This window comes from Stegodyphus dumicola, chromosome 2, assembly GCF_044657685.1.
Source record: "Stegodyphus dumicola isolate Sdum_Otavi_A_Nest chromosome 2, ASM4465768v1".
Lineage (NCBI taxonomy): Eukaryota > Metazoa > Arthropoda > Arachnida > Araneae > Eresidae > Stegodyphus > Stegodyphus dumicola.
In genome coordinates this window covers 116711217-116736126 of record NC_140769.1, presented here as the reverse complement: position 1 = coordinate 116736126, position 24910 = coordinate 116711217, and the positions used below count along the sequence as shown (strand labels likewise).

General features: G+C 31.4%; 1 protein-coding gene across 1 annotated transcript in view; it reads right to left on the bottom strand.

Annotated features, from left to right (window-relative positions):
• Nucleotides 1-24910, bottom strand: part of kz (putative ATP-dependent RNA helicase kurz) — a 186950-nt gene that overhangs the window by 91333 nt on the left and 70707 nt on the right. The window contains 2 exon segments of the mRNA XM_085811070.1: nucleotides 13916-14023; nucleotides 18424-18589. Coding sequence (XP_085667196.1) covers nucleotides 13916-14023; nucleotides 18424-18589 — 274 coding nt within the window.

Genomic DNA, 24910 nt, shown 5'->3' with positions numbered 1-24910 from the left:
TTTTAGCCATTAGGTTACTTCTCAGTATAATTAATATTAGTGTTCTCTTAGAAAATTTGCTTACAAGTCTCCAGACATGAAGCATAATATTTCCTAACAGCTTTTTTTATATGCAGAAAAACCAAGAAAAACCATACATTATGGAATTCCTTATAATCAAACTGCAAATACCTAATAAAAAAATCTGAGAACTCCAAATGCGACTTTTGTACTCACAACAGTTAGAGAGGAACATATGTTTTGTTTAAAGAGTGTTAGTCTTGACACTTTGATGCATCATTGACAAGAATGGAAAGGATAACTTAATATTTCATAATCAACGACAGCCAAATTAAATTATACTCACCTTGACAAGTAGTAAAAGAATAAAAAATAAAGCCATTAAAAAAACTGAACATTCTAAAAAGAGCTAACACAACTATTGCTAATTACACACTACAGTTATAATGATTACAGCCATTTTAAGTGCTTTCAAATGTTGTGTGTGATTTTTTTTTTTTTTTTTAAGTATACTCCTATTTAAATGTAACTATGAGATTTGACTGCATAATATCTGCTTGGCACTTGTATCAGATGTATCTACCAGTGCTCTGAATGTTATATTAAGATAAATGTGTTTTGCAGTGGCTCAAAAATGTTGACTTTCTGTTTATACAGAGATGATGGAATTATAAATCTCCAAAAAATTGCTTTTTGAAATCGCGATCAAGGTGCACAAAATAACAAGAATGTTACATATGCAAAGAATCTTACATATCTACGCAACTTATCTCAAAGCTTAAGGAAGAAAAAAAATTGCTAAACTGCAGGTAAAGCAATTTATCCTGAGCACAAAGATTCTGGATAACATGAGAGAATACTTATGAAAAGATCAATCATATCTTATTTAACCCTTTGCGGTGCATTATACGTTAACATCGGAATTTCAACAAAAAAAGTTGTATGCAGTTTATTTAGTCCTAAAGGAGTATACAGGTAAAATTTTGTAAAAATTGCACTTACCGTTTTAATTATGTGGGTGTTCCATTAGGTGGAACACTACGCCGCCAGAGCTTTTAAAAGTGCGACTAAGCGAGCATTGCAGTGAAGCACGAAAATGAGTAGAAGCGTTTGTATAAGAATGAAAAAACTCTGTATTATGGCTGTATACATGGTTTCCTGGATATACACAATACTCTTGAATATATACTGATAAATGAGATAAATATTTATATACACAAGTCCTATATACAAAAATATTTACAAATTTTCGGAAAGAGCGCTTTGGAAAGAGTTAGATCTCTTCGCGCCATTTCTGGAAAAAATTAATAATAAAAAAATTTACTATGATTATATTAACAATACAGAAAAATAAGCCTATAATATATACATACACAAAAAATATCTACACAATTACTGAAAATAAATGGGAATGAGACTAAAATGCGTCAGCAAAAAATTCGCGCATGCAGGGGTATTTGTGGGACCCCAAAAAATCCCCTGAAACTTTTACGGACTTACTACCGACACTTTGGAGTTTCTAGAAGGGGGGGGGGAGAAATGAAAAATTACAATTATTGAATACAAAGTATTGAATGACCTAATTATAAAAGTTCAATTAATTACTTTTTTGCAAAATAAATAACCATAAATTTTCAAACATATAAACTACTACATTTTATGTAAATATTTTAAATTACCTGAATTAATTCTTAAAAAAAAATTATCTAATTTCTGCTGCTTTTTTTTTATTTTCTGATGTTTGTGGGCTTGTCTTTCTTTTGTGGTGAACTTCATAATTGCAGGAAGGTTGACTTTTATTTTCCTCATTTACAGTTGAAGAAATTTCCCTGAGAACTGCACATGCAGAGGTAGAAGCAGTTTGCTTTTCTGCTAATGTAGAAGGTTTTTCAGAGACTTTTTATAGGTGACTCATCTGAAATACATGTTTTTAAGTCCTCTTAATATGTTTTCCAACTTCTGTTCATATTCAGTAAGACATCTTTGTGAATTGGATCAGTCAGTGGATTTTTTGAGCCATATTTTTCACATGAGGTTTCTTTAGAAGCCATTAAATCTTATTTAATAGTCTGCACTGCATCTAGGGAATCAATCTTAAGAGAGGTTCTATAGTCAGTGACAAGTGTATCCATTAAGTTGAATGCACTTTCCACTAATGGGCCATGGAAGCAGCTAAGGCAGGCTTTGACCAATTTAGCCAATGTAGGATACTTATAATCATTTGTGAAATCATCTTTTAAATTAAAAACTTTAGACCAATATTTATCAATTGTACACTTGACTTGATTTCCACTTTCATCAGAGCATTTCTTTGGTGATATCAATATCACTCTGGTATAACCTTATTTCAGCTTCTACTTTTGACTTTTCATTATCACTAAAAATATGGGACATAAAAGATGATAATTTTTCAAAAGCTAATATTGTACTGGTTTTACCTCTTAGCTCTGGATCTAATGCTGTAAAACTAATTAGATATGAATTTTTAAGGGGTAATTTCTGTTTCATATGCTGTGCTGTATTAGTATAAGCTTTCATCAGAGAAATTTGGAATTCTTTTGCTATTGGATGATTTTTTGATAATTTCTTCAGGAGAGTGGAAGCTTCTGCACCAGTAAATATTACTTTGCTAGGTAGATGGAATTCTGGATTTGTGACATCAACCTTTAATAAATCATTATAAGATGTGCACTCTATATTTTCTGGCTTCATAAAAAATAAGAAAAATTTTGCCATCAATTTATAAATACTGGAATGTATTAAATGAAGCATTGGTTTTTTTTTTTTTTTTTTTGTTTCAAATAATTTAATATATGTGTTGAACTCTGGTAATACTGCTGAATATAATGCCATATGCAATAAAGTTTTGTTTTGCATAACAAATAACCCATTTAGTATTCTTTTTTTCCGAGATAAAGCATCCTTTGTGAGTTGTTGGGAATGCAAGCAAGAATACACCCCTTCAACAATTTTTTTCTGAGCTGCAGAAATATTTCTTTTATTGTATACAGTTTCAACATAAGAAAAATAATCCCCTTTATCAGTTTTATCCAAGTAGTGAAAATAAAATGCAATAAGAGCATCCCACAGATCTTTGATTCTTTCTAAAACACATAAAATGTACACCCACCTATGGTCTGGTCTCTTCAAGGGCTTAAGTTTTTTAATGGCAAGGGATTCACAGATTTTGAAAAAAATTTCTCTTTTACTGCAGCTTTTCATATCAAAATAGATGTCATCAAACAAATCTTCTAAGTATCTACCAAAACATGAAGCAAATTTTTTTGCACAGTTATTAGCTGTGTGACATGTGTCACCATCAATATCTAATAAGTGAGGTGCTTTGTTTCATCGTAGTCTGGTTTCAACAGCCTTTTTTTTTCCACGCATGGTGTTACATGAGTCCATTAATACAATAATTAAGTTTGCCCATGGAATATTATTATCTTCAATAGTATTAACAACTGCTTTAAAAACAGCTTCTGAATTGCAAGATTCCATCTTTAGAGATGCAAAATGATGAACTACAACTTCATTTTGATTGTTGTCATAAAACTGCACCAATATTGCCAGTATACTTTCTTGAGCATTGCTAGTACTTTCATCGAAATTTAGAGAAAATGGAGTCTCCTTTAAAGTTTTAATGATATTTTCCTTAATAGTTTTTGCGAGCCCATATTTCATCTTATAACATGCAGTAGTCCTGGACATTTCCAACGAGTTTAGTGCCATCTGATCGCGGCTCAACTGTTTGCAGAGTTCAATTAAATTGGGAGCTACATTGAAAGAAAGAGAATTCTCGGCGATAAACGAAGTTATTAATACCACTTGGCGTGCTTTTCTTGTCACTATATCCAATGGCCAAGCATCAGTCTCCAGTAAGTCATCAGTATTTTTTGAATTAGCATAATTACTTAAAGACATTGAATGTCTAATGCACTTTGAATATTTTATGTGCGTCACAGTTTTAGAATGATTTGTGAAAGCTTTGAATCCTTCCCCACCATACTTCAGCAGTGAGTTACAAAAAACACAATATGCTTGTCCAGCAACATTTATTTTCTTGCACCATGTGCCGATGGTATCCCCATTACCATCTCTCCATTCAATCCAATTCCACCTAAATGCATTCCGGACACCTTCTTCTAATCGTATAATATCACTATTTATATCGAGAAATTTCATAGTGAAATTCTCTTGCATACATAAATAAAAAAATATTTCAATAAACGAAACGAAAAATTTACACATGCATCAATAAATGAAACGAAAATTTTACACAGCGGAGAAAAAAAAGTTGAGAAGCGATCAATGACAAATAGCTAATACGGCGAAAAATCCCCCTTCTCTACTTATTGGTGCCACGCCAGGACAGATAAGACCTTTGAACCCAGAGTCACGTGATCGCACATCTGGTCGAACGAAGTCTCTCCCTTTTTTTTCTGCCGCGCCTACTTGCCGAAAAGAATCCAGAAGAGAATGTCCGAGAACCGGGGGAATGAGTCATAACTCGCAATAAGGAAAGAACAAAAAAGAAGTTTTTTCCCCCTTTTCACGCATTATCACTGCCTTTGGAGAAAGAAAGGAAAAGTTTTCACCACACACACTGACCTTGTGTTTTCTGCTTTCAAAGCAAATAAAATTACCCAGATCAAAATAAATAATTCATTATTATTCCTATTTCCTTTTGAACGACGATCCCCGGAATTTCCGGGTATCGAAGTTCAAAATCCCCGGAGCACAAACATCCCTGCGCATGTCCAAGTAAAGATGAGTCAAGCTACTAATAAAATTCCCGCCTAAAAAACTACTCCCAAAAAATTCGAGATGCCAATATTAAGGTTTTCATAACACAAAACACACCTCACCCCTCAATACTGCTTTGTTTGAATTCATTCCCCCTCCCCAAATAACGGAAACAGAAAACGTAAAAAACAGATGTTCTCTCCTAAGCACAGATGTTCTGATTCGTAACAGCATGAGATCACTAAAGGCGCAGTGTTCCCGCTAATGGAACACCTGGTTTTATTCAATGATTCTGCGTATGGTTTTTGTATGAAAGATTTAAAAAAATTTAGAACAAATAATTTGGAGTACAGCCAGCAAATTTACGCCTAATTTTTTTTCCAAATAAAAATTTTTATATCATTAAAAAAATAGATAAAATTACTTGAAAAAAAGTGGATTTTAATAACACATAATAAATGAAAATTCTGTGTCTCCTTGTGATATGCTGCTATCTACTGTTTAAAAAGAAAAGTTCAAAGCATATTATAAAGGCATTTTTATCTATCTTTACGGTTGAATTTAAAGGTTTCAGAAGCGATTCAATTTGGGTGTTCCAAGTAGTGGAACACTGAGCCACAAAGGGTTAAAACAACTTGTCAACTTTTCAGTTTGCTAGAGGATGTATTAGAAAGACTTGAAATTTTATGTGACAATTTTTTTTTTACGAATAAAATCAAATTCAATACATTTAGTTACAATGTCCTAGCAAGATGTGAAGGAAAAGGAATGAAAAAAATTTTTAAACCTCTAAAATACTTTATAAATTTTGAGTCAAATGCACTAAAAAGTAAAATGATCAGTTTGTTAATACTGGTGGATTTTAAATCAAAATTGTCAAACAGAAGATTAAGTCAATTGCATATAATTATTACATATTACAAAAATATTTAAAACTTAAATACAGTCAAAAATAAACAAACATTTAAAATGAATAGTCCCCCCTCCTCATTAACACCTGAACACTAAATAATTCAAAAGTCTGGAATGAGAGACAGGCAAGTAAGTAGGCATATAAAAACTATTATACACACTGTTTATCATTAATTTAGGAAAAATCACAAAAATGATGACTACTCAAAAAGTTACATGTAGAATTAAATGAAACTGACCCACAGTATGCAACACATAGTAAAGTATAAAATAACATGAAAAGAAATGTGTTGTTTTATAAAATTAGCATATGTGTCAAATTGGATGTGTCAGTTTGGTATAGGAAAATTACCTTCAATATGGAGTTTGATCTTCCCTAGAAGCAACAGCACATACAGCAATGTGTCATGCTGTCAATTACATGGTTTATCAGTTTTGAGGGAAATTGGAGCCATTGCTCTTGCAAAGCAACTGCAAGCATGGCTGAAGAGGAGGATTGAGAGCAGCTATGCGCCTTCCTAAAGTATCCCAAACATGCTCGATACAGTTCAAATTTGGTGATCGAGCTGGCCACTCCATGTGCTGAGATAATCATCTATGAAACAAATCCTGCACAGTCCAGCGTTGTCATCTTGTAGCAGGAAATTATCACCTATAGCCATGGCATAAAGTGCACATAAGCATCAATGATGTTATCTCTATAAGCTTGATCATTCATGGTTCCACGTAGAAAGACATGGAGGTCCGTGCATCCACCCAAAGAGATACCACCCCAAACACAGACTCCTCCATATGCATCTTTTTCATGGATGTTTGATGAATGATAACAGGTTTCAGGTTCTTTCCAAATCAAACAACACCTACTATTACTTTAGAAGCTAAACCTGGACTTATCCGTAAAAAGAACAGACCTCAACTGATCAGCTGTCCAGTTGACATGTCCACCTCAAATGTTCCCTTTTCCCTTGTATGACGCTATGTGAGTGACATGCGAATGGCTAGTCACCTCACGATCAGACATCCTTCGTGGAGCCTTCTACATATAATTGCCGTTGACACCAACCTTCCAATGGTTGATGCAAGGGATGATCTGAGTTGAGAGGTCCTATTTCTTCATGCACATTTCAATGAATATCAGTCATCAGCACTCACAACAGCAGTTGGCCATCCTTGGCTGAACCTCTTGGAATCTGAAATTGTAACTTAAACCTCTGGGCAGCCAGAGTTTTCACTAAAAAAGCACAAATTTCCCGAAACTACTATGAGAACAAATTATTTTTTGATTTTAATGTAAAAACTCTCCTGGTATTTCATACTTGGATTTGTTTTCTTTGGATATATTGCCTTAATTTCTCTGACATATTTTAATATGCACATATATATACCTTCTTAAAGATATCACAAAAATTATTCTAGGCCATATATATATACCTTAAAGATATCACAAAAATTATTCTAGGCCATATACTATATACGGCCTTGCCACTTAGAGTGTTAAACATATGAGGTGCAGAAGAACTCACATTTAGCTAATCGGCTATTTCTGTCTGACTCTATCCTCCAGCCTTTAGTCTCTAAGTAGCTCTCCATTGTTGTTCTTTCGGTAAATGATGCTTGGAGTTATTGCTGTTACAAATTGATTATAGAAGATTTCTTATTTCAGCACAGAGAAATTTGAAGGCTTACTTTGAAACATGCAATTTTATGCTCCTCGTAGATGACGTATTTCGATTGCAGTACCACTAATTTGCATACTAGAGTTTTAATCAGCAACAATTCTTATTTGACAAACTTTTAAAATTTTATATGGATTGGCTTATTTTTGAACAAGTACTGCTATTTTTGTGATTTTTCCTCAATTTTTCAAAACAAGTGTAAATTATTTAAAAAAAGTTTTCTATTCTTCATTGAAATACTATTAATGTCGTAGAACATTCTTAAATGAGAAATCCATAATCTTATTTTTAATCACATAAAATCAAAAATATTACATTAGCTAAAAATTAATTTTTCACTTGCAATACATTTGGTTAAAATGTGTAATTGAAACATTATTTTTTATGTTTTATTTTATAGTTTTTATAACATAGAATTTGAAATGGCTGTTTCTAAATGCAAGAAAACTGTTCTTTTTAATTTGGCATAGATTTACATTCCTGCTGATTTTAAATTATGATTTCATCATTACATAAAATCATGAGCTGGATAAATAAATATTTTGATTTTAAAATCCATCATTGTTAGTAACTGGATAATAGCTTTATATCAGAGTTGCCACGCTACCTGGAAAACCGGAAAAAGTCAGGGAATTTGACCAAAAATTCAGGGAATTTCATACGATGATCTCCCCCAAAAAGCGAGTTTTGTGGCAATGTTGGAAGGGATTCACTTTCTTGGCGAATTGTGTATCATGTAAGCGTTATTTGGGCAGCTGGCATAGAGTCAATTTTCGTAGCTTCAATTAGATTGTCTTTTAGAAAGGCAAAGCAAGCTTCCAGGAACTTTGGTTTCGTGTAACCTTGAGAATCGCATGTGCAGTGCACGTTCAACTAAACAAAATACTTATTCTTGTATAAAACGAAATCGGTGGTTTAATCCTAGTATACGGTACTATGGAGGTTAGAATCAAAGAATATGTATTGTTAAGAAAGAAAACTCAGCAACAGGAAAGGCTTCATTCCAACGTAGAGGGAAACAGCTGAGCATGCGTGAAATATCTGTCGCTCGAAGCCAGTGTCGAAGTTCGAGGGACGTTACCAAGAGTTCATACAATGAATATTGTTTTAAATTTCTTTAAACTTTAAAGGAAAAGAAAATATTTTTTTTGCGTAAGTAAATTAATTAATGAATTATTTATTTTGAAGAGGGAAAAACACTACGAAAATTGGTCTTTAAATTATTGCGAAAAGTCAAAGAAGAAATGTTTTGTCAAAGAACGTTTTTTTCTTAACACAAGCTCCTCAATTTCCTGTACACATCGCGAAGAGGGAAATTCTTGCCGCCAAATCCCTTGGCAAATTTTCCCTCTGCTTTCTAGCAGTGTAATAGCATTACATCTATGGAATCTTTCCTTCTTTACATAGACATTCTTTGGTAAGAATAGCCTCCATATTATAAAGTAGCTTTATATAGCAGCGTAATAGCTCCATATAAAGGCTATTACGCTGCTTTCTAGCAGCGTAATAGCATTACATCTACGGAATCTTCCCTTCTTTACATAGACGTTCTTTGGTTAGAATAGCCTCCATATATTCTGTTCTAACCTCCATGTACGGTACATACGGGATTTGGTGACATTATGATGAGCAGTAAATGGCTCATTTTGGTGTTGGCAACAGTTTTCAAAATCGTGCCAAAGCCTTAGCGTATATTAGGATTTTACTGCAAAATCTTTTAAACCTTTTTTTTTTTTCCTATTTAATAAATGCCTTATTTGTCCTTTTGAAGTAAAATAAAAAAATAGTAATCAGTCATCTAGACCAGGGTTTCTTTAACTGTGGGTCGCGACCCACAGTTAAGCGACAGTCAAAAATTTTAGCAGTTTTGATATTTCTTTAACTTACTATATATATATTTTACTATTACCAAATATTTTTGCACAATGTATCTGAAAACAGGTAAAGATAAGGCAATAGAGACAAAGAAAAAAGGAAAAAGTTTCGACGCAATCTTTTTATAATATAAACATTCATTTTCCTTGCTTTGCATGTTACGCTGTCATTTTGTCTGTTACTTATTTAAAATTTTCCCACTGATGTATGTCTTAAAATTAGAAATTAAAGTTAATGACCTAAAACTGCAGTAGTATATTACAGTACAAGTGAAAAAATGGACATTTTCACTCACACGTGTCGGATTTGCGCAATACTCATGGGGTCCCACAAAATTTTTGTAAATATGGGGTCCTGAGGGTCGCAAATAATCCTCAGTGGTAAAAGGGGGTCACGATTGGAAAAAGTTTAAGAAACCCTGATCTAGACAAACAATTTAATATTCGCTAAAATATCGTTGATTATTCTAATACAATTTTTAAGTAATTATTTTTATTTTTATGTTATTCGGATCACTTAATGTTGCTTTTTCCCTTTAAATTTATTTATTATTTCTAAATAATGCTTTCAAATTTCAGGAAATTTCCTTTTTCATAGTCCTGAAATTAATTCTAGCAGTATGATGACACACCATCACGAAATTTAATGCAAATATTTTTTGCTTATGTATGCTTCTAAATAAATACAAAATACCTGAATTTATTTAAAAATATCATTAAATAGATTTCTTTCTTTCGTTTAGCAGCAAAATATCTGCAAAGCACATTTTTGAGTTTTCAAGTAATACCATTTACTTCTTAGCACAGCCAACAAGCATTATGCAGGTAGCAGGGTTGCCACTCAAACAGGAGAATGAAATTCCCTGACTTTTCCAGGTTTTCCAGGTATGTTTCGAGAAAATTCCAGTCTATTCGCGTAATGTACGTTGGCTGTGCTAAGAGGTAAATTAATTATGGTATTACTTGTACTGTGTAGCAAATTCACTTAATTATTCAATAAATCCCAGAGGACATTTATTCTTAATTATTCTTGGTACACTTTGTTTGACAATTTTGTTTACTTTTCCGCTTAAAAAAACTTAATAAAATTTAAGATATATACATTGGATAACAACTGTACATTTTATTTAATTATTATTCATGATCTCATGATCATCCCCAGTTCAACACGAGGCTAATCCGGTTCTTATAAATCACAACGCAATGCTAAAAGTCAGGTTAGATTTTAGGTAAATTTAATTTGTGTGAGGTGTATTCTTAAAAGGCACCTTAACACCTGAAAACACAAATATTATTATAACAGGAGTTGTTTTTTCCACTGAAGATTGTGATTAGAATCTGCCCAATCTGGAATAAAATAAGGCTTTTTTTGCAGACATTCTGCAGCTAAACGAAAGAAAGAAATCTATTTAATGATATTTTTTTACTAAATTGAGGTATTTAATATTTATTTCGCAGCATACATAAGGAAAAAATATGTGCATTAAATTTTGTGATGTCATCATGCTGCTAGAATTAATTTCAGGATTATGCCAGAGAAAATTTCCTGAAATTTGGAAATATTATTTACTAATAATAAATAAATTTAGAGGGAAGAAGCAACATTAAATTATATGAATAACATAAAAATAATTACTTAAAAATTGAATTAGAATAATCAATGATATTTTAGCGAATATAGTTATATTACATGGCTAGCCTAGATGACTGATTACTATTTTTTTATTTTACTGCAAAATGGCAAGGTATTTATTAAAAAGAAAAAAAAAAGGTTTAAAAAGATTTTGCGGTAAAATTCTAGTATACGGTAAGGCTTTGGCACGATTTTGAAAATTGTCGCCAAGACCAAAATGACCCGTTTACTGCGCATCATGATGTCGCCAAATCCCATTATTATTCTAAACAAAGAACGTCTATGTAAAGAAGAAAAGGTTCCATACAAGTAAAATGCTATTACGCCGTTAGAATGCGGAGGGAAAATTTGCCAAGGGATTTGGCGACGGAACCTGGCGGCCAGAATTTCTCTCTTCGCGATGTGTACAGGAAATTGAGAAACACGTGTTAAGAAGAAACATTCTTTGACAAAAAAAGAAAACTACGAAAATCCGTTTTTAAATTATTGCGAAAAATCCAAAAAGAAACGTTTTATCAAAGAAAAAATTTTTTCTTGGATTTTTCGCAATAATTTTAAAAGCAGATTTCCCCCCCCTCAAAATAACTAATCCATGAATTAATTTACTTGCACCAAAAAATATTTTCTTTTCCTTTAGAGTTTAAAGAAATTTTAAACGACATTCATTTTATGAAGTCTTGATAACGTGACCTTCGAACTTCGACACCGGTTTCGAGCTTTGACGCATGTACAGCTGTTTCTCGCTATGATGGAACAGAGCCACGTCTGTTGCAGAGAGGTTTTCCTTCTTTACAATACATATTTTTTGATTCTAACCTTCATGGTACCGTATACTAGGATTAAACCCATTTTGTTTTATACGAGAACAGGTACTTTCTTTAGTTCATGCACTGCACATGTGATTCTCGAGGTTACTGGAAACCAAAAGTTGTGGGAAACTTGCTTTGCCTTTCTAAAAAGACAATCAAATTCGAGCTGCGAAAATTGGCTCTATGCCAGCTGCCTGAATGACACTCACGTGATACACAATTCACCAAAAAAAACACAATTCACCAAAAAAGTGATCTCTTTCGACGTTGGTGCAAAACTCGCCTTTTTTGGCGGGATTGTTGTATGAAATTCCCTGATTTTTCCAGATTTTGACTAAAACACTTAAATTTCCTGACTTTCCCCTGAATTTTTTGGTCAATTTCCGAACTCCCTGACTTTTTCCGGTTTTCCAGGTAGCGTGGCAACCCTGAGATAGACTGGAATTTTCTTAAAACGCACCTGGAAAAGTCAGGGAATTTCATTCTCCTGTTTGAGTGGCAATACTGTTTATATTATTATATAAGACATAAAGTACGAAACTTAGAACTAATATTTCACAAGTTTGGTCTTTGTGAAATATTAGTTCTAAATTTCTTACTTTATGTCCTTAATGATAATTTTTCTGCAGCTTAACGCGAAAATACTAGGCATACTTATATTTTGTTTACAAAAGTATTGTTTTGTTTATATATAAACACACTTCGTAAAAATACTTTTGACCTTTTGATTCCCAAAATTTGGCAAGTTTAAACTTTCATTTGCAAGATTATTTCCCATGTTATTCAATGGTGTGAAGATATACATATAAAAAAACCCTGTGATGAACAATTTTAATATTAAATATGGATTTAAAAATTCAAAACTAAATAGAAAAATATCTATACTCAATTTTGAAAAAATCTCCTGTGGTATTTTGGATTGTCATCCCAAATATTTATGTTAAAAAATTTCAGAAATTGATGTTCAATAGAAGAAATTCAAAAATTAATTTTCAGATTTGGTAGAAATAAGCAGAGAACACATATTAAGTAACCTGAAAAAAAAGGGGGGAATCTTATGGCCTTAGTGAAGTATACAGGAGACCATGTAAAATCACTAAGGAAACAATATTAAAGTAGGAAAACTGATTTTCATTAAATGTAACAGGAACTGTCTTGCTATGATTTTCACCAAAGGATATTAGATGCACAGAAAACACATTCCAGAAAGGTAATATGCATCATGCTTTGATAAAAATTAAAAATTCAGGAGGAAAGATTAAAAATGTTCTTGAGATTACCAAATATTAAAAATAAATAAAATGAATTCTTTCAAGAAAACTAAGAGTTTGATAATAACTATACAAATCGAAATAATAAACGCTTTATATTCAAAAAGCTATTAAAAAATGCACAAACCACTTGGATGATTAAAAAAAACCAAAAATTTTAAAATCGCATAATGCAAAAATTTGGAAATCAGCAACAAAATAATAAATTAAAATCTTTTAAAATGCAGCAGTAAGTCACTTTTTACCCGCCCCTTTTTTTTTTTTTTTTTTTAAGTCTCTTTTGCTACTACTGATGAAATTTCCTCTTGAGATTTATAATACAAATATTAATTTTTCACACTGAAGCTGATTTGTATAATTAACCTTGTTTTTTTTTTTTTTCATATAAAAATCAATCAAATAATTCAGATATAAGTACATAAAACTACTCTCATATTCAATTTGTTGAGTATTAGAGACAAAACTATACTAAAGTTACACAAGCTTCTTCATATAAACTTCAGTTCATAACATCACTCAATTTTCAGTAGCTCTATAGGCACGACTGTAGGGAAACCACATGCCACAGACTTGGTTCCTGATTCGAATATGGGAGAAAGAATGTGTGGTTGGAACTATATCGATGGGACACTTAAAATACTGAAGTCCTCTCAAGAGATCAGTGGTAAAGGGTGGGAAAGGAGACCCTCTTATCTATCTTCCAAGAAGATATGGCTGAGGTTCATACCAGGAGTGTTAATAACAATACTTTCAGTTATCACTTTATATCTTACTTATTAATATAAAATTACATTTACTAAAATATTTAAGCAAACAAATTAATATAACATGGAATAACATAATGAGCATGATAACTAAATTTGCTTTTAAATAAGGTTCTTTGCAATTCTTTTAAATAAGGAAAACTTTTCCCTGTAACAGCTGAAAATTTACAAAAATATGCAACATATATAAACAAAAACTGAATAAAAGATTTTAAGGCCAAAATTATTACTTTTCCTGAGTCAACAACATATTTAAGTCCAGGGATTGTTATTGAAGTTTCAGCAACATTTGTAGAAACAACACAGAGACGTGTACCAGGAGGTGGGGGCTTAAAAACCTATTTTAAATAAGATAACGACACATAAAATTAGCAACAGCAGTTTAAAATATTGAAATATAGTTTTATAACTTAAAATAATAAATATTTTAATGTTATGTATGTAAACGATAAAACGATACCTAAAGCAAAAATTATAAGCTCAAAATGTTACTTATATATTATCCCATCGACCATGAAACTTTCGCTGTGTGATTTAGTGCCAGTTATGGATAAGCATGATGTCACAATACATGACTTCTGCACTTTCATTTGGTGTAATCCTGATTAATTCTCCATTCACCATCTTTTGATTTTATGAAATGGGATCTATATTAGCTATTATTGCTGTATTTTTTTTTCTACATCTGAAAAAGAATGAATCTGAGGGTTGTAAAATTCATTTAGGGTAAAACTTTACGTCCAAACTTATAATCCATTGGAAGCAGAACACATTTGAATACAGTCGACAAAATAGGTAGAAACAAATACCTGCAAGAAGTTTGTGTTCATAGAATTCTAAACAAAGTTTCTGATAAAATCAGACAGCCTAGCAAAATAGTTGAAATCAATGTAAACTTTTTTATCAAGAGCAAAAACGAAGCAGACTGAGCACTTCCACATCACTGGCTATTTGGTAAACTGTGCAGAATGTATGTTACATAACTGACAAATGAGTTACTGTAAGGGTTGCAGATAGAAGTGCAGCTGAGTATTCCGTATAAACAGCTTACAAGGTATTTTCTCCCTCCTTCCAACAAGCCTTTGTGGTGTAACAGTAGCACACTTGGCGCATATTCGAGAAATCCAGGTTCGAATTATGGTGAGGGCACTGCACATTTTTCATATTTCCAGCTTCAAAAAAACCTAATGATTCTACAACTGGCACCCAAACTAAAAGGTGGTGTCGCAATAATTTTTCACCACCAGGATTTGGTAACTGGGTCCTCTAACCCTCAGTCGCCCTTTAAAAGAGGAAGTATATAAGGTATTTTCTCCCTCCTTCCAGTATGCCATCGGGATGTAATGGTAGCACACTCGGCACGTAACAGAGAGGTCCAGGTTTGAGTCGCGGCGAGGGCACTGCACATTTTTCACACATCCCACTTCAGAAAAACCTAATGACTCTACAAGCTGACTCAACTTTTGTAGAATCTCTGCCAACTTTCTTGGTTTAATGATAGCCAGCTTTCACGTTCAATGTGATAATACCTAAGAATTAAAATTACACCAGAATGAAAACTAATATACCCCAGAACAAAAATGATATTATATTATGTGCCCCCCATCCAATAAAAATAATAATAATTAAAAATACTAAGAAAAGGTTTCTGTGCAAACGGAAGTAGAACTTGACTATTTTATGTGCAACTTCAAGTACAAGCAAGAAATATGACTTGGGAAATATGACCTCATCGAAATATGACTAGGGATAATGTTCCTAAGGAAGAATGAGAAGCAATTTTTGCATAGTACACTGGGAGAATTTTTCCTAGCAGTTGCAACCAATTAAAAGAAAAAAAACTCTTTTTTTTTTAATCTGGTGAAAACAAAAAAATGCACAAATGACTTTTGATCAAAAAGTGTATGTTACTTTCATGAAGAAATCTGTAAGGAAAGAAACAATGCATATGTTTAACTATTTAAAAATTTCCTATAAAATTTGTAAATATATCATTATATGGACAGATTTTGAATGGAGATGGATATACACCATCTGTGTGCAAAATTAGATTACTCATAACACTACAAAAATTTCCCTCAACAAATATTTTAATAACAGAAAAAATACTTCCCTTCCTCTCAAAAAATCTTCATTCATAAACTATAATGAGTTAGTGAGTTACAATGAACTATACTGAGATATTACACAGGACATTAAAAAAATAACTATATTTTGTCAGGCAATGGATCACACAGCCAACTCATACAACAGTTGCAAGAAATGATCCCCATGAATATCCAGATATGTCTGCATTTGTTTCTTCCTGTTTTTTAAAACTCTCACAAGCTCACAAGCTTTAAAACTCCCACTCTTCACAGAAGGAACATTCTTGGTGAAATCACCAACAATAGTTTCATATGAGAGCTTTCTTAATAAACACCTTTTTTCGCATAACCCTATAAGTGAAAATCTTGTGGACTTAAATCCGGGAAACAGTGTGGCTACCCGCCCTTCGAAAATATTCAATTTCCAAAATACTCATGAAGTAACTTCATGGACTGTCTGGCTATAGAGCCATATAATTTTCTTGAATCTAAGCATTATTAACTTCATCCTCAGTTAGCTCTCCTACAAACTAGTGAAGGATTTCACAATAACAATCTGAATTTAGAATGTCTTCAAAGAATATGGAACCAATTCTTCTTGAAGTAATAGCTTTTCTAAATAGTACAATCTCCTAGTTCTAGATAGTACAATCTACACTTCAGTTTTCTGGTCATGTAAAGTTTCAATGGCAAGTGGCAAGTAGATGTATGGCAAGTTGGTTGTTGGCGGTATAAATATGAGTTTCGCAACTTGATAAATGGATAAAATCATTCCAAAATATCCTCAGAATTCTCTGATAGAAATACAGTCAAAAGTCTTTAATCCGGACATCCATAATTCGGAATGATCTATAATCCGGACCTCAAAGCTACAAACTTTCTGCGCATGCGCATTTAATGTATAACGGATGATATAAGCTATGCTAAAATTATCTAATTATCTATTTCAGTTAATGTTGCAGATTGTGTTGTTCCTTAATCTTCTAATTGGATCCGGCTTATTATTTTTTGCAGACTGTTAGAGCAATTTTATAAAACTAAGCTTGAACTTTTGATTATGTCAAAAAGAATTTCCGATTCTGGAGCTGCCAAACGATCTACAAAGCGAAAGCATGTTTCAGTGTCCATCAAACAAAAAGTGGAATTGCTGCAAAAAATGGATAAAGGCATATCCTTTGTTTCGCTAACCATTCTGAAATCTGAATATCAATTTCATGCTGCTCTGCCGGGGGGGGGGCTGCAGTTCTTCTGTATCAAGAGGTTCTACAGAATAACTGTAACACTGTTCAAAACAGAGTTAGTTTTCTAATTACACATTTAATGTACTATGGTTAAACTAAGTACAGTAACATTTATATATTTAAAAAACAAATACCTAAAAGTGTTAAGAAACAGGTTTTTCACTTACAACATCAAAAACAGGTAAATAAAGTTGAAAATAGCAAACAACATTAACAAACAAAAGGGAGGGAACGTCGCAGGGCAATGAACTGAAAGTTGATCTGTCAGCTGCAGTTCTTCTGTATCAAGAGGTTCTACAGAATAACTGTAACACTGTTCAAAACAGAGTTAGTTTTCTAATTACACATTTAATGTACTATGGTTAAAATAAGTACAGTAACATTTATATATTTAAAAAACAAATACCTAAAAGTGTTAAGAAACAGGTTTTTCACTTACAACATCAAAAACAGGTAAATAAAGTTGAAAATAGCAAACAACATTAACAAACAAAAGGGAGGGAACGTCGCAGGGCAATGAACTGAAAGTTGATCTGTCAGCACTATCCTTATCTTCAGGGCAGATGTTTTTATTTTATTCGGCTTATAATTCCTTAATAAATGTAGTATTTCATCTCGATGTACTCCATCTTTGATATGATTTAAATCAAATTCCTCATCATTATAAATATCACGAATACACATCAAATAGTTTTCTGGTTGCAATTTTCTAATTTCGACTATGCGTAATGTATGCTTTATGCATGCGCGCGTTGAAAGAAATGTTTAATAAAGTAAACAAATAAATATTAAGCTTTTTTTTTTTTGTGAATTTTGATACCTTTTAGATCATAATTGCTCTTTATTTCATAAATTATGGTTTCATATTTTTAATTTTATAATTTCTGCATGCCATCTTACCAGATTTAAAGTGCTGATCTATAATCCGGAAAAACCGATAATCTGCAATCGCCGAAGTCCCAACGAGTCCGGATTAAAGACTTTTGACTGCAATTAAAAGAACTGTCAGAAACTCTAGGTATATTTTTACTTTTCAAATGCAATGAATGAATGGTTTAAAAGGTCGATTTCACAAAATAATGCAGATTTTTAATAACTCAAATTAATTTAATTGAACGATTAGTTTGAAGACAAATACAGTGAAACCTCTTTGTGATGAACACCCACAATTTCAGATGACTGATCTCCTTCATTAAGTGGTAGCTTCAAGAACATAAACATTTATAACCAGTGTTTATCTATTTTTTTCAGAAATAGTAGTCACTTTTAGAAGTGAGGTTTCACTGCAATGGAATGTCTGTAATATTTATTAATCATGGAACATTTAAAATTATTTATGGATAAAATAGCTGAAATTGCAAAGGCACAGATCAAGACAATGGAATGAAATAATAAAACAGCTAAGTGTACCTTTTCTTGCTCTTCGAATGGTAATATGGAATACAAAGGTAAAGTATATAAGGGTGTAGAAGTATCTTCTTTTAAAATGTTAAAGTTGTCACTTTGAGACATTTCATCTTCCCCATCTGATAACTGATGCTGCAGATCTTCTGTATCAAGAGGTTCTACAGAATAGCTGTAATAAAGTTCAAAACATAGTTTTCTAATTATGCATTTAATGTACTATGGTTAAACTAAGTACAGTAACACTTATATATTTAAAAAACAAATGTCTAAAAGTGTTAAGAAATTTTGGGGGAGGGGAGGGGAAGTTTTTTCAGTGACACAAACAAATAGCTTTTGTTTAATTATTAATAACAATAGCAGATTTCTCTTTTTTTAACAAATGAGCATTACTGATTGGCAAAGGAGTATCACTGCAGTTGGTATGAAGGTCAGTTTCCCTTTTTCTAAATAAATATTTTTCAAAGTGCTGCCATTAATAGTAGATATAAATTTAGCCCTTGTTATAGTAGCAACAATAAAAATTCTCATATACTCAAACCGAATTTTTTTGGGGGAATTTCCAGTATCGTTAACATTACTATTATTATTTATATACTTATTTTTCTAGACTTGAAATTCCATCAGTATCTTTCACTTTCCAATTAAATTCTATTGGTTATCAACCAATAAAAAACTATTCAAGGTATTAAGTAATGAGAAAAACAAAAGAATACCTTCAATTTTGTTTTATGCTTATGTGTGATATGTGCAAGATGACCTACAGTTTCACTTGATGATCACTGCTGAACAGAAACAGGATGTTGTCACACATACCTACTCTCCCATGCCTAACAGCAGTCTATGACTGAAAAAAACAGCACCTCTTTTTTTAATAGGTAAACTAGAGAAAAATTAAACAATTTCAGACACTAGAAATTGTGCTTCTATCAGGTTGGTGGGAATATGGTTTCAAATCAGGCTGGTGAGAACTTCATATTAGCTGGCACATATGACAATAAGAGATGATTCAGTTAGTTATATCTTTATAAATACTTTGGTTTTCTCTGAATATCTGCACCTCCATCAAAAAGTAAAGAACTCATTGGGAACTCTGAAGAAAATTCTTGTTTGGATATCTTCACATCTATTTTAATGATGTCTCCAGTGCTAACTGTTTCATTTAAAAAAAAAAAAAAAAAAAAAACTTTCATGAAATCTTTGTGTAATTTTTTTGCGCTGTTGTTCTTTTCATATACACAGCAATCTGTTTTCCTTAAAAAAAAAAAAAAAAAAAAAAAAAGGGGGGGGGAATTGCACAAACTTGGTATCATGCACTAATTTGGCACTATGAATTGGCCACAATCACAATTGCCAAAGAACAGTTGACAATTTAGTGTACACTCCAACATATTAAAAACAAAAGAGAGCAAACTCCACAGTTCCTTTATCATTCATTATGACGAAAACAAATGTATTCAATGCAAAAAAAAAAAAAAAAAAAAAAAAAAAAATACTTATTAGAAAAATGTCCGTTGAATTTCAAAAGTGCAAATTCATGTGCACTAAGACACATGTGTGCTCTGTGTATACCTGGTTTGCATAGAAATACTTTTACATAGCATAGTGCATTACCTCATCAACACTTATTCAATTCATTTCTTTTTGGTGTGGGTGCAGATAATCAGAAAGTAACAAAACTTTTCACAAGTTTTTAAAATTTTGTTTAAAAACTACAGCTAAATATGTTAAAGAAGTCGTTTATCTCATTAATTAAGCTAGATTGAAATAAACATAGGATAAGATAACTGGATTGATAATTTATTATCAGATGTTACAGAATTGATTCTAAAAAATATTTACTACTAAGAAAATTAGTACCAGTTTGTCATTACATACTAAATCCTTTCAAACATCATTTTCAAATTCTTTTTGATATAGAAAAGAAATACCAATGCTTCAGCTCATAGCTGACCACTTCACAATCAATAAAAGAATCTTTACTATTACGAGAAAAAGAATTTCAAGAACAAAGGCTTGCTTACAATGAGAGTGATTATTCATATTCCAAGTTCTAATTTCCTACATCCATTCATATAAAGGAAACCAGATGAGATAAAATATCAAATTAAACAGTGACAATGGAGGCCAATGTGTAAGCAATTAAAATTCACTTTCAAATTTAATACATATGCTATCACTGAAGGGAAAAGAAATCAGAATACCTATTCTTTCATTTCTTGAAAGATACAATTAAGAGCTTTATATGTTTCTTAGATACAAATCATAATGATTTCAATAAAACATTTAGAAAATATAAGCTGTCTCTTTTAGATTATACTTAACTTGGAATTTGTTCTGCATATCAAAATTCTGATTATATGAATAAAAAAATCTAATGTGTACACCACATGACTTCCTTGTACGAAACATTAAATTATACACATTTTTCTTGCATTTCGTTATTGGATTAAATTAAACCTATTTCGCCGACAGCGCACAAACCACAATAGAATAAATGCATTCTTTAAAATTCACTCTATTTGCTTACCATAGCAGCACTATGGTGCTAGATTCACTTAACAGTATTATATTTCGTTCATATTATAACTCAGAATGCACAAACTTATTTAAACTTATTTAATACTTTAATAAAACTTATTTAAAGAATTATCTCATCATTGCCACATGTTCTATTCAAATACTATAATAAAGCTAGAACGATGTATAAAAGAAATTAAGCAAACAAAACAAAAAAAAAAAAAAAAGAAACAGTTTATCACAGACGATTTAGTATTTCTCATTCAATTAATTCAGTTCTCCCTTCGCGACAAGGCAAAAACGCAAAATATCTGTATTAAAAATTACGAAGTAAATCTTAAACACTTATTTCTTCGAAAAAATTTCAGAAAGGATTAAGCATGATTTAATTCGCAATAATAAATGAAGGTGTTATCTTTGTTGCTGTGAAGCTACGTTTCTCTAGATTGGCAACAAATCCACTACTCTACTGTTTCAAATGTAAACAAGCAATGGCCGCCATCAAAAAAATTATTAGGCTTAGCATCCCTTAAACAACTTTAAAATTATTAATTCTAAAAATATTGCATGCAGATTTACTAAAAGCATAAAAATTCAATCATTTTTAAAGCAAAAAATGTACAATTTACAAACATATAAGAGTAAAGAAACTGAGATCACTGAGCTGGGTAACAGAGTAGAGATATATAAAAATATATTTATATATGTTTGGCGCGGCCGATTGCAACCAAAATACGAGGTGCACATCTACATTTTATAGTAGTCCTATATACAAAATTTCAACGTTCTAAGGCCACTGGTTTTTTAGTTATGTGAGATACGTACGTGCCTACGTACATACGTTCATACAAATGCCACGAAAAATTCTCTTCAAAATTCATTTTAAAGCAGTTTTATAATTCTTTTGGAGGAAAAGAGTCTTTTATTCTGTCCTAACATACAGATATCACTCAAATACATCGTTAAATTGCATTTGAAAGCGGTCAAAATGGATATTTCCGTTGAAATATGCTGCCTGAAACTGTTTGTGATTACAATACTTCCTTTTTACTTTGTACAAGGAAGTAAAAAGGATAAATAAAATGTTAATATGCCAAACATTTGGCATAATTCTACTCGTCATTAAAAATCTATGCTGCTTTGTTTCAATATACTGTTTTTTCCTGAAAAACAGCCTCAAAAAGGAAGCTATTTTATCTTGGAATATTTAAAATGGATAAACTAAATCTTAGCATTAGAACTAATACTCAGATGTTTAAGTTAAAAATAAATTAGAACTGAAGAATAACAATAATGCAGTTTTTACATCTCATGTAACTCACGCTTGCTGGACCTAACAGGAAAATATTTCAATTAAAAATCAAGCAACGTTTAATATAAAGACAACAAAATACAGTTATTATTAATAGAATTAAACACAATTACTCTTGATTTACAATGTACTAATAAAATTTTAAATAGGTTCGGTTTTGGTTTACTTAATTATGGTGCACTAGGTTTACTTAATTAAGGCACTAGGTTTACTTTGGTTTACTTAATTAAGCACACTAGGGCTATCTGCCTAAGGGAAGGGATGCCTTCGTGGAGGACTTTCTAAGGGAAACTGGCTTGTATACACATTACACATGGGAAAAACCACAAAAACCCCCATGCAGCCAGCCTGTTCGCGGGATTCGAACCTCGGACCGAACTACCAGTGTTCAGCGACTTTACCGCTTGGCTGCTGGTGGGCCCCAAATTTAAATAGGCAAATAGTTTGAAAAAAAAGGTGGAAAAACTATTAACTGAGCATCCAACAAGTCAGAATATTTATGGATTTTGTCATGAATGCTACGAAGAGTTTGAGAGCTTATTTTAACTCAGCAGTTCTCAACCTGTTTTCCCTATGTACTTTTTCACCATTGTCTCCCCCTTCTCTGCAAAACTGTAGAAATACATATACATTTGTTTAATAGAGAATATATAAATGAAAATTATCTCATATGAAATATGAAGTAAAATTTAGATGCTAAATGTGTACTGTTGAGGAAATTAATAATTGGAATTTGTAAATAACTGAACTGGAACTGTTAATTAAAATGCAAAACTAACGAATAAAATAAAAGAATTGCTGCTGATTCCACAGAAAGATTCCGACTCATCAAGGAGAATTAGAACCTCTCAATACAACCACCACCAATTCATGAGGAGTGCATTTCATCAATTCACATTTCTGAACAAAATACTCAAATTTTAAATTTTCTATTCAATTTTATGAAATCGAAATTTAAATCTTAAAGAAGTTTCTTTTGCAATTAAATTGTGTAAAAATTTTTCTTTCTAAATAATCTGGCCTCCATACTTTTTAGATGTAAAAAACTTTACTCTGTATTTCTTAATTTTTACAGTTCTTACCATACAGTTTTTATTATTATTTTCTGTTACTGTTTTGCTGAACTAACATACTGGAAGAAAATTCGTGCCAATGGCAACCCCTTCCTATCTCAATTTCACGCCATTACATTGGACACTCCCAAACTTTACTCATGGCAACCCTAGGCATCTAAAGAAAGTTACTGTAATAGTGCGATTTGTAATCTCTTTTGGTTAGGGTAAAACGCAAGTAAAATTTTAAATTAGTTTTGGCCTATTAATACATCAAAATTCCATGTTTATTTCTTTTGCTTCATTTCCATTTTGATTTTTGTTTCTTTTTTATCATATATTTTTCATTTATTCTTATAATTTTAGATTAAGTATTGTTTAGTTTGGATACTATATTTATTTTTGAAATTAATTGTAATCAATTCTCTAACCGCACATCAGGAAATTATTTGACATTTCTGAACATCTTTAAGATTTAAATTTGGATTTTATAAAACTGAATAGGAAATTTAAAATTGGAGTTGTGATTTTGTCCAAAAATGCAAAATGACGAAAAGAGCTCCTCATGAATTGTTAGTGGTTGTAAGGAGAGGTTCTAGTTTCTCCTGATAAGTCAGGATCTTTATATTAGAATCAGCAATAATTCTCTTATTTTATTACTTATTTTGCATTTTAATTATTTACAAATTCCAAGTATTAATTTCCATACTAGTACTAGTACACATATGCCATCTAAATTTCACTGAATATTTCATAAGAAATAATTTCATTTATATATTCTCTATTAAATTAAATTTTATGTTTGCAGCAATACTACAGGATGTTATTATTTTTAAAGTTAATTTTAAAATGTTTCTTTTTGCTTTTCTATACATTTGTTTACGATTATACACTTCCATAACTTAAAACTAAAAGTATAAAAAATGTTGATTAAAATTAAAACTTGAATAAAAGCATTATTTTAGATTCATAAACTAAAACTCAATATATACTTAACAATTAAATAAAAGGCTGACTGCATTTTCCCCTGAAACTAAGAAATCCCCCCTTGTTGAGAATCTCTGTTCTAACTAGAAACCACCACAAAACTCCTAATTGTTCTATTTTCCTCCTTTCTAGCAACAGTATTAAAACTGCTAAATTTTATGACAGTATAGAATGCAAGACAATTTCTATGCAATCTAATTTAATCGCATGATTATTTTCATTCTGATAATGGCTCAAAAATTAATAAGCTAAAATACAAAAATCACAGTCGGAAAACTTCCAGAACATAAATTATTTTGAAACTTTTGACATCTAGTATTATCATATATAAATCATGTAAGCTTCATTAAATGTAAAGCTTAAAAAATTCTGCTTCTTAATAAGCTTAATATTTAAGTTTATAAAATTATACTATTGAAAATAATCATTATTGAAAGAATAACACTCTCAGCTAAATAAATAGAGAATGCTTTAAATTATAAACACAACAAACATGATTAATCCTAACAGCAATGAATAATTAAGTGCATAATTAAGCATAACTTTTTAAATATTTTTTACTGATAAAATTACGTTAAAAACATACTAAAAAATTAAATGTTCATAAATGTAAGAAAACTTA